General features: G+C 40.8%; 1 protein-coding gene across 2 annotated transcripts in view; it reads left to right on the top strand.

Annotated features, from left to right (window-relative positions):
• The window catches only part of adgra2 (adhesion G protein-coupled receptor A2), a 130,966-nt gene that overhangs the window by 59,767 nt on the left and 57,568 nt on the right, over positions 1-13,631 (top strand). For both annotated transcript variants that reach the window (XM_062051423.1, XM_062051422.1), the window contains one exon: positions 10,601-10,672. In XM_062051423.1, coding sequence (XP_061907407.1) covers positions 10,601-10,672 — 72 coding nt within the window. The remainder of the gene's footprint in view (positions 1-10,600; positions 10,673-13,631) is intronic.

The following is a 13,631-nucleotide window of genomic DNA, read 5'->3' as shown; positions in this document are numbered from 1 at the left end:
CCCTGACCCTGGAAGTCGGCTTCTGAATAAACAGCTAATTGGCTGGGTTTCCTGTTTAGCCTGATGGGAACACAGACTATTTCTGTCTGTTTACAGAACGCCGCCTCTCTCTTTCTCAGGGTAGCTCTCTCTGTATTGTTTATAATAGAACAATGTCCTCAATGCACTACTGGGATCATACTTTAGTGTCCTGCCTCTGGAAGTGTTCAATATTCTTGGAAATCTGCGACTTTTGTTTTCTGTGGGGGGAAAAAAAGGGAAAAAAATGTTGCTTGTTGTGAATGGCAGCTTTAAAGGCCTACTGAAACCCACTACTACCGACCACGCAGTCTGATAGTTTATATATCAATGATGAAATCTTAACATTGCAACACATGCCAATACGGCCGGGTTAACTTATAAAGTGCAATTTTAAATTTCCCGCTAAACTTCCGGTTGAAAACGTCTATATATGATGACGTATGCGCGTGACGTCAATAGTTAAACGGAAGTATTTGGACACCATTGAATCCAATACAAAAAAGCTCTGTTTTCATCTCAAAATTCCACAGTATTCTGGACATCTGTGTTGGTGAATCTTTTGCAATTTGTTTCATGAACAATGAAGACTGCAAAGAAGAAAGTTGTAGGTGGGATCGGTGTATTAGCGGCTGGCTGTAGCAACACAACCAGGAGGACTTTGACTTGGATAGCAGACGCGCTATCCGACGCTATACGACGCTAGCCGCCGACCGCACGGATGATCGAATGAAGTCCTTCGTTCTTCCGTCGATCGCTGGAACGCAGGTGAGCACAAGTGTTGATGAGCAGATGAGGCCATTTGGCGTTCTCGACTCTCATTTTCAAGAGGATATAGTATCCGAGGTGGTTTAAAATACAAATCCGTGATCCACAATAGAAAAAGGAGAGAGTGTGGAATCCAATGAACCCTTGTACCTAAGTTACGGTCAGAGCGAAAAAAGATACGTCCTGCACTGCACTCTAGTCCTTCACTCTCACGTTCCTCATCCACAAATCTTTCATCCTCGCTCAAATTAATGTGGTAATCGTCGCTTTCTCGGTCCGAATCTCTCTCGCTGCATTGAAAACAATGGGAAAATGTGAGCAGCCCTTCCTCCTGTGACGTCACGCTACTTCCGGTAGGGGCAAGGCTTTTTTTTATTAGAGACCAAAAGTTGCGAACTTTATCGTCGTTGTTCTATACTAAATCCTTTCAGCAAAAATATGGCAATATCGCGAAATGTTTAAGTATGACACATAAAATGGATCTGCTATCCCCGTTGAAATAAAAAAAATTCATTTCAGTAGGCCTTCTGGTGTGCAGATTTGGGCTCAAATAGAGATTTTCACATTTCTTTCAATGTTACATATGCAATCTCTATTTGGACTAGAGATGTCCGATAATATCGGACTGCCGATATTATCGGCCGATAAATGCTTTAAAATGTAATATCGGAATTTATCGGTATTGATTTAAAAAAGTAAAATGTATGACTTTTTAAAACGCCGCTGCGTACACGGACGTAGGGAGAAGGACAGAGCGTCAATAAACCTTAAAGGCTCTGCCTTTGCGTGCCGGCCCAGTCACATAATATCTACGGCTTTTCACACACACAAGTGAATGCAAAGCATACTTGGTCAACAGCCATACAGGTCACACTGAGGGTGACCGTACAAACAACTTTAACACTGTTACAAATATGCGCCACACTGTGAACCCACACCAAACAAGAATGACAAACACATTTCGGGAGAACATCCGCACCATAACACAACAAAAACACAACAGAACAAATACCCAGAACCCCTTACAGCACTAACTCTTCCGGGACGCTACAATATACACCCCCCCCCCCAAACCCCGCCCACCTCAACCTCCTCATGCTCTCTCAGGGAGAGCATGTCCCAAATTCCAAGCTGCTGTTTTGAGGCATATCAAAAAAAATAATGCACTTTGTGACTTCAATAATAAATATGGCAGTGCCATGTTGGCATTTTATTCCATAACTTGAGTTAATTTATTTTGGAAAACCTTGTTACATTGTTTAATGCATCCAGCGGGGCATCACAACAAAATTAGGCATAATAATGTGTTAATTCCACGACTGTATATATCGGTATCGGTTGATATCGGAATCGGTAATTAAGAGTTGGATATTGGGAAAAAAGCCATTATCGGACATCTCTAATTTGGACAATACAATTGGTTTTAAAACAAGGAAACAATGAAAATAGCACTCTTGTCATCTTAAAACCTTTATAAATAAACGATGCATGCAATGTTTTAAAAAAAAAACATTTCATGGAAGTGTTGAAATAAGGTAACCACCGTAGTACATCCATCCATCCATCCATTTCCTACCGCTTGTCCCTTTCGGGGTCGCGGTACAATACAAACAATACTGTAACACTGTGACACTATTGTTCATTTTTTTAAATGTTTTTATTTTTTATAAATGGCTGTAATGATAATGTCAATGAGGGATTTCTAATCACTGCTGTGTTGGAATTGTTATTGATATTGATACTGTTGTTGATAATATTCATTTTTGTTTGACTGCTTTTGGATTGTTTTGTGTCATGTTTGTGTGTCTTCTGTCCTCTCAATTGCTCTGTTGATTGCTATTCTGAATGTAGCTGGGCCAGGTGTGGCTTCGGAATTGGAATTGTATTATTATGGTATTATTGTGTATTATTATTGTGTTAGATTAATTGATTTAAAACGTTTTTTTAAAAAAGAGCAATTTGTTAGCTAGAAAGGCAGTTAGAAAGTTAAAAACAGTTTAAAACAGTTCAAAGTCTCATACTGGGTTGAAAGCCAGTGAGTAAAAATGGGTTTTAAGAAGGGTCTTAAAAGTAGCCAAAGAAGGGGCCTGTCTCACATGGAGAGGGAGATCGATCCAGAGTTTGGGACCCGTGACAGAGAAGGCCCTGTCCCCTCTAAGCTTGCGCTTTAATTTGGGTATCTCCAGGAGTAGCTGATCAGCTGACCTGAGGGACTGGGTGAGGGCATAAAGGCGGAGCAGCTGAGAGAGATAAGGTGGGGCAAGACCATGTAAGGATTTAAAAAACGAATACAATAATTTTAAAATGGACTGTAAAAGACACAGGCAGCCAGTGAAGTGAGGCTCCTTTGTGGTGGCATCACAAAAAAGCCAAAGAAAAAGCAAAACACGTGTGGAGGTATACTGTATTTAGACGCCCACTGAGCTGAAGTCTCCTGTAATATGATGATTAGACCTTTCATATTTTTTTTGTGCAACTTTAGAAGCTCCAAATTTGAGTGAGCATCATACATTGGAGAAAAGACCCTCAAAGGTACTCATTTTGTCCCCTTTACATTTGACACTAACACTACAGGAACATTATGGGTGCTCAAACTTTCTCTTTTTCTGACGGTGCACTTTTTGTAGAAGATAGTGAAGTGCAGACGCTGCACATTCAGCTAAACATGTATTCAGTTCCCTGACTAATGTTTCACAATAAGCTGAGTCAAACAAAAATAATTCAGATTCTCAATTTTTATCGTCTGCATTGAATTAAATGCATTCGCCAGATGGGACTTTCACCTCGTCGATCTGTTTGGAATTATTCCGGATGTCTACAGCTTTCATCTCAGGGGCTGCTTTCTGTTACAGCGGGGATACTGTGCCCAAAGTCAAGTGAGGGAGCGCATTTGTTGGAGTCGGAGGTTCACGTCGAGGCTACGACATGCGTCATTCATCGCTCTCGTCTTTATGTCATCCAGGGCCGTGTCAGTATTCTTTTAAGCAAACGTCAATCATCTGGAGAGCAAATACAACCTGTCCAGTGTGTTGTGGGTACACTCCATGCACTTTGCTTCATTTCATGCTCAGCTGTTGCACCTGTGCTGTACGCTGTGTTGACCTCTGACCTCCACGTGGTACTACAGACATTCTGAAAGTGCCCTATTACCTGCCATATGAGCTATTTCAGTATTTTTTTTCATAGATGCACCTTTAGTGTGTACGGAATTCAGTACTTTTCATGGATACCCACCGAAGTCTCTCGGTACTATCAGGTACCGATTCTCGTAAAATGAAACGGCGCCATATTTCCATACCTTTATTTCACGTGATGTCTTGTCCGGTTGCACACAAGCTCAAGCAGTTGGCAAGGAAACACGCACTCATAGTGGACTCAGGCCCCTTCAACACTAAGGTTATCCAGGGTAAATCCCACCTAACCTTATCCTTGTCCACACACCCACACAATGGTCGTTTAAGACCCCCTCCCCGCCTCCGTCAGCCGGCACAACACAAATTAGTACGCATGCGTGGAACATGCGCATGTCATAGTCACCTCCAGTGTTGCTTTGTGTGCAAGTTCTTAAATGTAACTTATCTGAACAATATCCAGTGTTGTGGTATTTCAATTAACTGGAATCCAGTGTGCTGTGGGGCCCTATTTATGAGTCATCAGAAATTAATCAAATCTTTAATGGACATGTGAAAGTAAACAATGTGATAAAGAACATTTTACATCAATCAATCTAGGGATCTAGATATCTGGTCAGGACACTCCTCACTCTTTTGCCTTCACCTTCATTGTCCATTCCTTTTTGGTGACTTTATATACTCTGGACCTAGACGTTGAGTCCGCGACATACATGGCGGACAATAACTGATACAGTCTGCTTTGCCAGTCCAAAAGCATTCAATGTTTTCCGTAGTCTTCCATCGTCAGCCAGGTAATACAAAGCACACGCTACCTGTTTTTATCACATCCACGGGAGCCCGTATTCTCGTTGTCTCTCCTTCGACAAATGGACAAAGTTTTTCGGTAAGTAGAATCACAGCTGACCTGGACATTCGAAAGTTCTCTTACCGCCTGAGAAGTGTTGTATCCCAAATAGCTGCAATCGCTTTCTCTTAAGGCGGAAGTCGGCAACCCGCGGCTCTAGAGCCGCATTTGGCGCCGCCCTAGTGGCTCTCTGGAGCTTTTTCAAAAATGTATGAAAAATGGAAAAAGATGAGGGGGAAAACATATATTTTTTGTGTTAATATGGTTTCTGTAGGAGGATAAACATGACACAAACCTCCCTAATTGTTATAAAGCACACTGTTTATATTAAACATGCTTTACTGATTCGAGTATTTGCCGAGCGCCGTTTTGTCCTACTAATTTTGGCGGTCCTTGAACTCACTGTAGTTTGTTTACATGTATAACTTTCTCCGACTTTCTAGGACGTGTTTTATGCCACTTCTTTTTCTGTCTCATTTTGTCCACCAATCTTTTAACGTTGTGCATGAATGCACAAAGGTGAGTTTTGTTGATGTTATTGACTTGTGTGGAGTGCTAATCAGACATATTTGGTCACTGCATGGCTGCAAGCTAATCGATGCTAACATGCTATTTAGGCTAGCTATATGTACATATTGCATCATTATGCCTCATTTGTAGGTATATTTGAGGTCATTTAGTTTCCTTTGAGTCCTCTTAATTCAATTTATATCTCATGACACACTATCTGTATGTAATATGGCTTTTAATTTTTTGCGGCTCCAGACAGATTTGTTTTTGTATTTTTGGTCCAATATGGCTCTTTCAACATTTTGGGTTGCCGACCCCTGTCTTAAGGTATTCATGTGTGATTTCCACAAGCGTCTGTACAGACGGAAGGAGAAACACGGGCATGTTTGGATGACTCGCCTTCATATTTCCAGTGGTTAGCTCCGAGCTACGAAACCACTTTATTATGAAGCTGGCTGTGGCGCGTTCTTTCTGACGTCACTTCCTGTGGGGGGTGCAGTCTTTCTGGGGTCACTTCCCCTCCAAATTCAGTTTGTAAACGATCAATGAGTCCATACAAAGCTAAGAGCTGGAGATTCAATAAATACACGGCACACTTACCCGTGTAGAAAAATATTCAAGGAGGGGAACCTTAAACGATGAATTAGTGTGGCCGACACTATGCTTAGGCTAAATAATTATTAGTTTAAGGGGTTATCCGGCTTAGTGTAGACATAGCCTCAAACGGCGAGTCTCTATGTAATGTTACAATTTTTAATGTCACCAATGAAAGAAAGCGCTGAAATGTAAAAAAAAAATTCTAAATGCGATAGCTTGATGCTAATCTACATAGGATTTGCCATAAACATGCTAAAGATTAGCATCTGCGAACTTACATGGCAATTTAAACACTTCCAAATATGAAAACTTTACCATAAAAAAGCTGGTGTGTAATAATTATTTACGGTCTAAAACACTTTGTAGGGCTCAACAAAAGTAAACATAACAGCAAAGACTACTTTCTGGCTAAGGTAACACACCGTAGTCTATGACATTTTGGAATTGCAACTGCATGCAAAGTCTAGAGATGTTACCGGTTTCATTTCGCCTCAGTTTTCACTTTAAGCGTGAAGTGAAGTGAAGTGAATTACATTTATATAGCACTTTTCTCTTGTGACTCAAAGCGCTTTACATAGTGAAACCCAATATTTAAGTTACATTTAAACCAGTGTGGGTGGCACTGGGAGCAGGTGGGTAAAGTGTCTTGGGCAAGGACACAACGGCAGTGACTAGGATGGCGGACACGGGGATCGAACCTGCAACCCTGAAGTTGCTGGCACGGCTGCTCTACCAACCGAGCTATACCGCGTGAGTGAATGTGTGAAGAATGCACTACCAGTCAGTCCGAAAGAGAAAGAGATGATACAGTATTATCTGCTCACCGATGGAACCTGGTAGTTGTTTGCGCGCACTGCAGTTAATCCTGGTTAGTCCCGCTCCTTAATGCTTCAGTCGCACGCAGGATTCTCACAGGAATGTGGCAAGATTACAGTGGTTGCTCTTACTATATAATGCAGTACTTGCAAATGAGACACAGAAGTGTAAAAAAACCAAGATGATAACTGGACATCAAAGCTCAATGTTAAATGTTAGAAAAAATAATTTAGATTTGCTTTAAAAAATGAACATTTATTAACACATTTGAACACACGTAAAAGTATTAAAAAGGATACCATTGAGTATCGGTAAAGGGAATTAGTAACGTATCAATTCAAATGTGAAAGGCACCCACTCCTAACAACACCCACTTAAAGCTTTTTTTCTCAAGCATCCATCGCAAAAGTTAAAGTTAAAGTACCAATGATTGTCACACACACACTAAGTGTGGTGAAATGTGTCCTCTGCATTTGACCCATCACCCTTGTTCACCCCCTGGGAGGTGAGGGGAGCAGTGGGCAGCAGCGGTGCCGCGCCCGGGAATCATTTTTGGTGATTTAACCCCCAATTCCAACCCTTGATGCTGAGTGCCAAGCAGGGAGGTAATGGGTCCCATTTTTATAGTCTTTGGTATGACTCGGCCGGGATTTGAACTCACAACCTCAAAAGGTGGTCCTGATTGGCCATTACTGTTCAATTTGCATCCATACATTGTAGATATAATACTGGTTACTTGGCTCAATACTTTATATGCAAAATCTGCACAATCAGAAATATTGATGCAATATCACCCCAGCATTGCAACACTAAACTAAAGTATGAATGACTACTACTACTACTACTGCTAATAATAATACTAATAATAACAACAATAATAATGATAATAACAATGGAGTAGATTTATAAAAGGCTTTTTTCTAGTGACTGGAAGCGCATGACAGTGAGAACCCAAGTTGATAAAGATGCTCATAAACTGTAATTATTGTTTACAAGTTAACATTCCCTTTTTTTTCTTCTAGCAAGGATATTTGTTGGAGGCGACGAGGTGACTGTTGACCATTTTTTTCCAGTAAACCAAGGCTGGATAATGTAATCTGGTCATTAACTGGTTTAGAAGGCGTGAAGCTTGAAGGCAGTGTTTTTTATTGATGTGGCAGGAAACAAGTAGGGGGGCGTGCACAGACGGTTCACAGTCAGCTCCCCCCTTTTAAAAGGTGCACCCACGGCTCAACTGTCTCGATGAAGGCGCATTTAATGTCGCAAACACCCCATTAATCGGCACATGGTACGGCGGGAAATGTTGTGAAAGGCAAAAGGCGTGTTAATGATGGCAGCGTGGCGCTTGCTGTCGCCCTCCGGCTTTGAAACATCACAGCGCTGTAAAGCCCCACAAAACAGTCAACAAGTATTTGTACATAAACTACAGTATTTTCCGGGCTATTGAGCACAGCGGTGTTTAGGCCGCACCCACCAAATTTTGAAATAGATTAATAGGTTTACATATATTAGCCGCAGCGGACTATAAGCCGCAGATGTATACCGTTTTTGTAAATATTTATTCACATAACTTAATTGTTTCCAACCAGTGCCTGTAACACGGCAGTAAAACGGCGGTTAAAACAAAACATAAGTCATAGTCATGGACCCACGAGATACGGAAGCTAGCTCTCCAATCAGCTAAAAAGACTCAATAACTCCATGGTGATGTTTTGGTAAATTTACAGAACTGAAACCATACGAAAATAATGCCATTGTAAGTTAATAATACTATCACAGACAATTGTAAACATGTCAGCCTATCCGCTAATGCTAACGGCACTAGCTTGATTACATTACGATAGCACATACAAATATGCATGAAAACACTCCTACAGACATCACAGATGGTATGAATTGTTTTAGTGATATTGTAAAATTAACAAACGTTGCTTGAAGTGATGAATTAAGAATCATTTCGAGCAGAAACACTATGGACGAACACCTCTGGTTCAAGGCACAAAACAGGAAGTACATTTTTCAACAGGCTGCACTTGCAGTGAGCGAACTCGTCCAAAAGATGGCGCCATAGCACAAACAATTACACACATTTTCAGTGTCTCTCACTGTGTTCTATGAAAACTATTTGGTGAACACAAAATAAAAATCCATACATTTGCTGCAGGGTTCAAAGCGAAGGAAAAATGTTTTAAGTTTGAAGTCCTGTGACACGATTTTGCAAAACAGCATAGTAAAGACAGTTACCAGGGCTTCCTGGGCATAATACAACATAATTAACATAATTAATATTTTCTAACTATGCTCGATTATAGAATGTGTCGATTTTGGGAGGTGGTCTGGGAAGTAGAGGAGCAACGTTCACACCGTCTCAATATTCAGTGTTTTATTGTTCGTAGTTAATCTTGTAAATCCCACATTATGTATTTTTATGTACATTCTGATTGTCAAATAATTCAGTAAAAAAAAGTAGAGTTTATTTCGTTTTTGAGAAGGTCTGTTTAGTTAAATAAGACTCAAAATGTACATGGAAATACAGAATGAGGGATTTACAATACTAACTATGAACAATAAAACACTGAATATTGAGAATATATCAATCAATCAATCAATGTTTATTTATATAGCCCTAAATCACAAGTGTCTCAAAGGGCTGTACAAGCCACAACGACATCCTCGGTACAGAGCCCACATACGGGCAAGGAAAACTCACCCCAGTGGGACATCAATGTGAATGACTATGAGAAACCTTGGAGAGGACCGCATATGTGGGTAACCGCCCCCCTCTAGGGGATATGAACGTTGCTCCTTTACTTCCCAGACCACCTCCTTGATTGTCACGTTGTTGCTGTTGGCGCGACCCCAGGATGCAGAGACAGATGGTGGCGTGCAGGTCTAATAGTTCAATCATTTACTTAGCAAAAAGCAGAATAAACAAAAGGCAGAGTAACTTATGCACACTGAGAAAAAAGGCAATAATTCAGCGCTGACAAGGAGCAGCAGGTGAACCTAAACAGACTTGATTAGAAATAGAAAACAGGTGCGTTGGCAGGAATCTAAACAGAAAGTCAAAGATGCAGCAAAACAAGGAGTCGAACAGGAAGTAGAGCAAAATAAGAGCACCAAAAACAAGAAATTGTACAAAACCCCAAAAATGTCACTCAGACTGTGACATTTATAGTTTCAAACAACAACAACAATACACAGCGAGAGCGCATCATAGCATTTTTCATAAAAATTGCAAATAAATGATACTGTATTGTAAAATCATTTGAATGGATGTGTGTGTTTTAGAACACAGGTCTCTGCTATTATCAAAACCATATGTGACTCAAAATGGAAGAATGGTCATCTGGATATGCCTTACTATTTTGTGGCTTCTTACGTTTCCCACTCGTCCTTAAAGTTTCACGGTTGTGTAGCTTTTGCGCAATATCACAGAAAACAAAACTGTATTATTGCATTGTCGGGCTTCAGTGAAATGAAGTGATGCTAAATAAAGCTCGTGTCGGCGTCCCACAAGACCATCACTTAAGTTACACCACCGGCGTGTTGGACTTGACTCACACATTGTGGCGAGTGAAAAGACCTGTTGACATGAAACGGCCATTTCCCATGATCCCTTGTTGCTTATCGGAGACTCCGAAGGTCTGGTGAACCCAGCCTGCGTCGCCATTTGCTCCATGCAAAGGGGCTTCCTTTTGATGTACAAATAATTACCGAGATTAGCATTCCGTTTATAATCTGGATGTTCTTTTTAGTCTTTAATTGGAACCATCTTGTCTAATGTCTGGCAACAAGTGCGACTGGCTCTGGTCCTTGTTGCGTGCAGCTCAGCAAAACCTGACTTTTTTCCACGCAGACAAACGTCAATGCATCCTCAGAAGAATAATTCTCTATTTCTCTTTCTTTGCAGAGTGCTGAGCCACAACAAAATCCGAGTCCTAAAGAATGGCTCCTTCTTTGGACTTAACGCCCTGGAGAAACTGTGAGTCTAGCTCATCAATCTCTATCGATAATCATCCTGTCATGCGCTGTGCGTGTGTGTAGTGCGCCATATGTGCTCGCTGTTATTCCGCTTTGGGGGCCTGTGGGGAGCAAATCACACAGGATGCGATGATGAGATGTGAGCAGCTCTTGTGTGCTTCCATCCAGCAGGCTCGTCTCCAACAGGGAGGATGATGCTCTGCTCTCACTGCATATATGCTTTAGTCGTACTGAAAAGTTACACCTCGAGTCTCTTTTGATCAGCTCAATCTCACTCCACAGGAGGCTGGCAGCTTGACGTTGAGATATCGTTAGTTCTATCATTTTATCTTTAAACGGACTGCAAATAGACAAGACGTGGATTTTATTGAGTGCACTGAGCTTCCCACTCATTCCCAGTCAATCAAAGTCCAATAAATAGTACAATTTTACGACCAAAAAGTATGTATTTTTTGCTCTTGAGGATGAATCTAGGGGTCATTCCCATAATATCAATTAGTAATCAGTAGATAAAAAAGGGTCTGATTTGCCAAAGGTTTGCGTGTACTAAAACACGTGCAAACTTGATAGCACATGCAAAGTTGATCTACTAAGCCTGTGCAAAATGGATTGCGTCTCTTAACTGAGCAGAATAAAGCGTGCAATCCATTTTGCGTCTCTGTCTTCATTATTATGCAACATATACAGTCGCGATCCAAAGTTTACATACACTTGTAAAGAACATAATGTCATGGCTGTCTTGACTTTCCAATAATTTCTACAACTCTTATTTTTTTGTGATAGAGTGATTGGAGCACATACTTGTTTGTCACCAAAAACATTCATGAAGTTTGGTTCTTTTATGAATTTATTATGGGTCTACTGAAAATGTGACCAAATCTGCTGGGTCAAAAGTATACATACAGCAATGTTAATATTTGGTTACATGTCCCTTGGCAAGTTTCACTGCATTAAGGCGCTTTTGGTAGCCATCCACAAGCTTCTGGCAAGCTTCTAGTTGAATTTTTGACCACTCCTCTTGACAAAATTGGTGCAGTTCAGCTAAATGTGTTGGTTTTCTTGCATGGACTTGTTTCTTCAGCATAGTCCACACGTTTAAGTCAGGACTTTGGGAAGGCCATTCTAAAACCTTAATTCTAGCCTGATTTAGCCATTCCTTTACCACTTTTGACGTGTGTTTGTGGTCATTGTCCTGTTGGAACGCCCAACTGCGCCCAATACCCAACCTCCGGGCTGATGATTTTAGGTTGTCCTGAAGAATTTAGTACAATTTTCATAGTACCATTTACTCTCTGTAAAGCACCAGTTCCATTGACAGCAAAACAGGCCCAGAGCATAATACTATCACCACCATGCTTGACGGTAGGAATGGTGTTCTTGGGATTAAAGGCCTCACCTTTTCTCCTCCAAACATATTGCTGGGTATTGTGGCCAAACAGCTCAATTTTTGTTTAATCTGACCACAGAACTTTCCTCCAGAAGGTCTTATCTTTGTCCATGTGATGAAACAAAGATGAAACAAAAATTGAGCTGTTTGGCCACAATACACAGCAATATGTTTGGAGGAGAAAAGGTGAGGCCTTTAATCCCAGGAACAATCAAGCATAGCTGTGGTAGTATTATGCTCTGGGCCTGTTTTGCTGCCAATGGAACTGGTGTTTTACAGAGAGTAAATGGGACAATGAAAAAGGAGGATTACCTCCAAATTCTTCAGGACAACCTAAAATCATCAGCCCCGGAGGTTGGGTCTTGGGCGCAGTTGGGCGTTCCAACAGGACAATGACCCCAAACACATGCAAAAGTGGTTAAGGAATGGCTAAATCAGGCTACAATTAAGGTTTTACAATGGCCTTCCCAAAGTCCTGACTTAAATGTGTGGACAATGCTGAAGAAACAAGTCCATGTCAGAAACCCAACACATTTAGCTGAACTGTTTTGTCAAGAGGAGTGGTAAAAAATTCAACCAGAAGCTTGTAGATGACTACCAAAGGCACCTTATAGCAGTGATACTTGCCAAGGGACATGTAACCAAATATTAACATTGCTGTATGTATACTTTTGACCCAGCAGATTTGGTCACATTTATAATAAATAAATAATAAATTCATAAAAGAACCAAACTTTATGAATGTTTTTTGTGACCAACAAGTATGTGCTCCAATCACTCTATCACAAAAAAATAAGAGTTGTAAAAATTGTTGGAAACTCAAGACAGCCATGACATTATGTTCTTTACAAGTGTATGTAAACTTTTGATCGCGACTGTATGCTGACCGTCAAAGCGCCCACGATACTAGGGAGTAGTGTTGTCCCGATACCAATATTTTGGTACCGGTACAACAAAATTGTGTGCATTTTTAATGGGCGTTTTGCATGTGATCTACCAAGACTGCATGTGCAATTGAAAAGTGGTGCAGACCCCCTTACTAAAATGAGGATTTTGTAAGTACTATACGGGGCATCACCATGGAGACACTCGAACATTTACTGCACATTCATGTTATCATGCTCCTATGTGTCGCGTCTGCCATGTTTTCAAAGATGCAGCAGACATGTACCACTTTTTGAGGCATTTTAGAAGCAATCCTGTGGTGCATCTACATTGAAACCACAATATGCATATTGCAATAAGTGGTTTTCACATTAGAACATATGGTCATAATTCACTTTCTGAAAAACTAACGTCATTCAAAAAAAAAACGCCAGCAGACACAAAAACGCATCAATTCCATTTGTTTTAATCAGTCCCTTAAGTCATCCAGCAGCAGTAAAATTCTAAAATGCTATTGTTGATTAGATGTCTGACACTTTTATAGGACGGAGCTGCTGCGCAATCGCCTCCTCTCTCACAGCTGTGTGTGTAACTGTGTCAGTTTGCAAGTACTTTTCAGACCATAAAGACGCAAAATAGCGCTCGCAGCTGAGTTGTATTCTTGATAAATCAAACTGCGAGCGCAGAA

This window comes from Entelurus aequoreus, linkage group LG06 (genome assembly GCF_033978785.1).
Source record: "Entelurus aequoreus isolate RoL-2023_Sb linkage group LG06, RoL_Eaeq_v1.1, whole genome shotgun sequence".
NCBI lineage: Eukaryota > Metazoa > Chordata > Actinopteri > Syngnathiformes > Syngnathidae > Entelurus > Entelurus aequoreus.
This window is presented reverse-complemented; position numbering and strand designations above follow the sequence as displayed.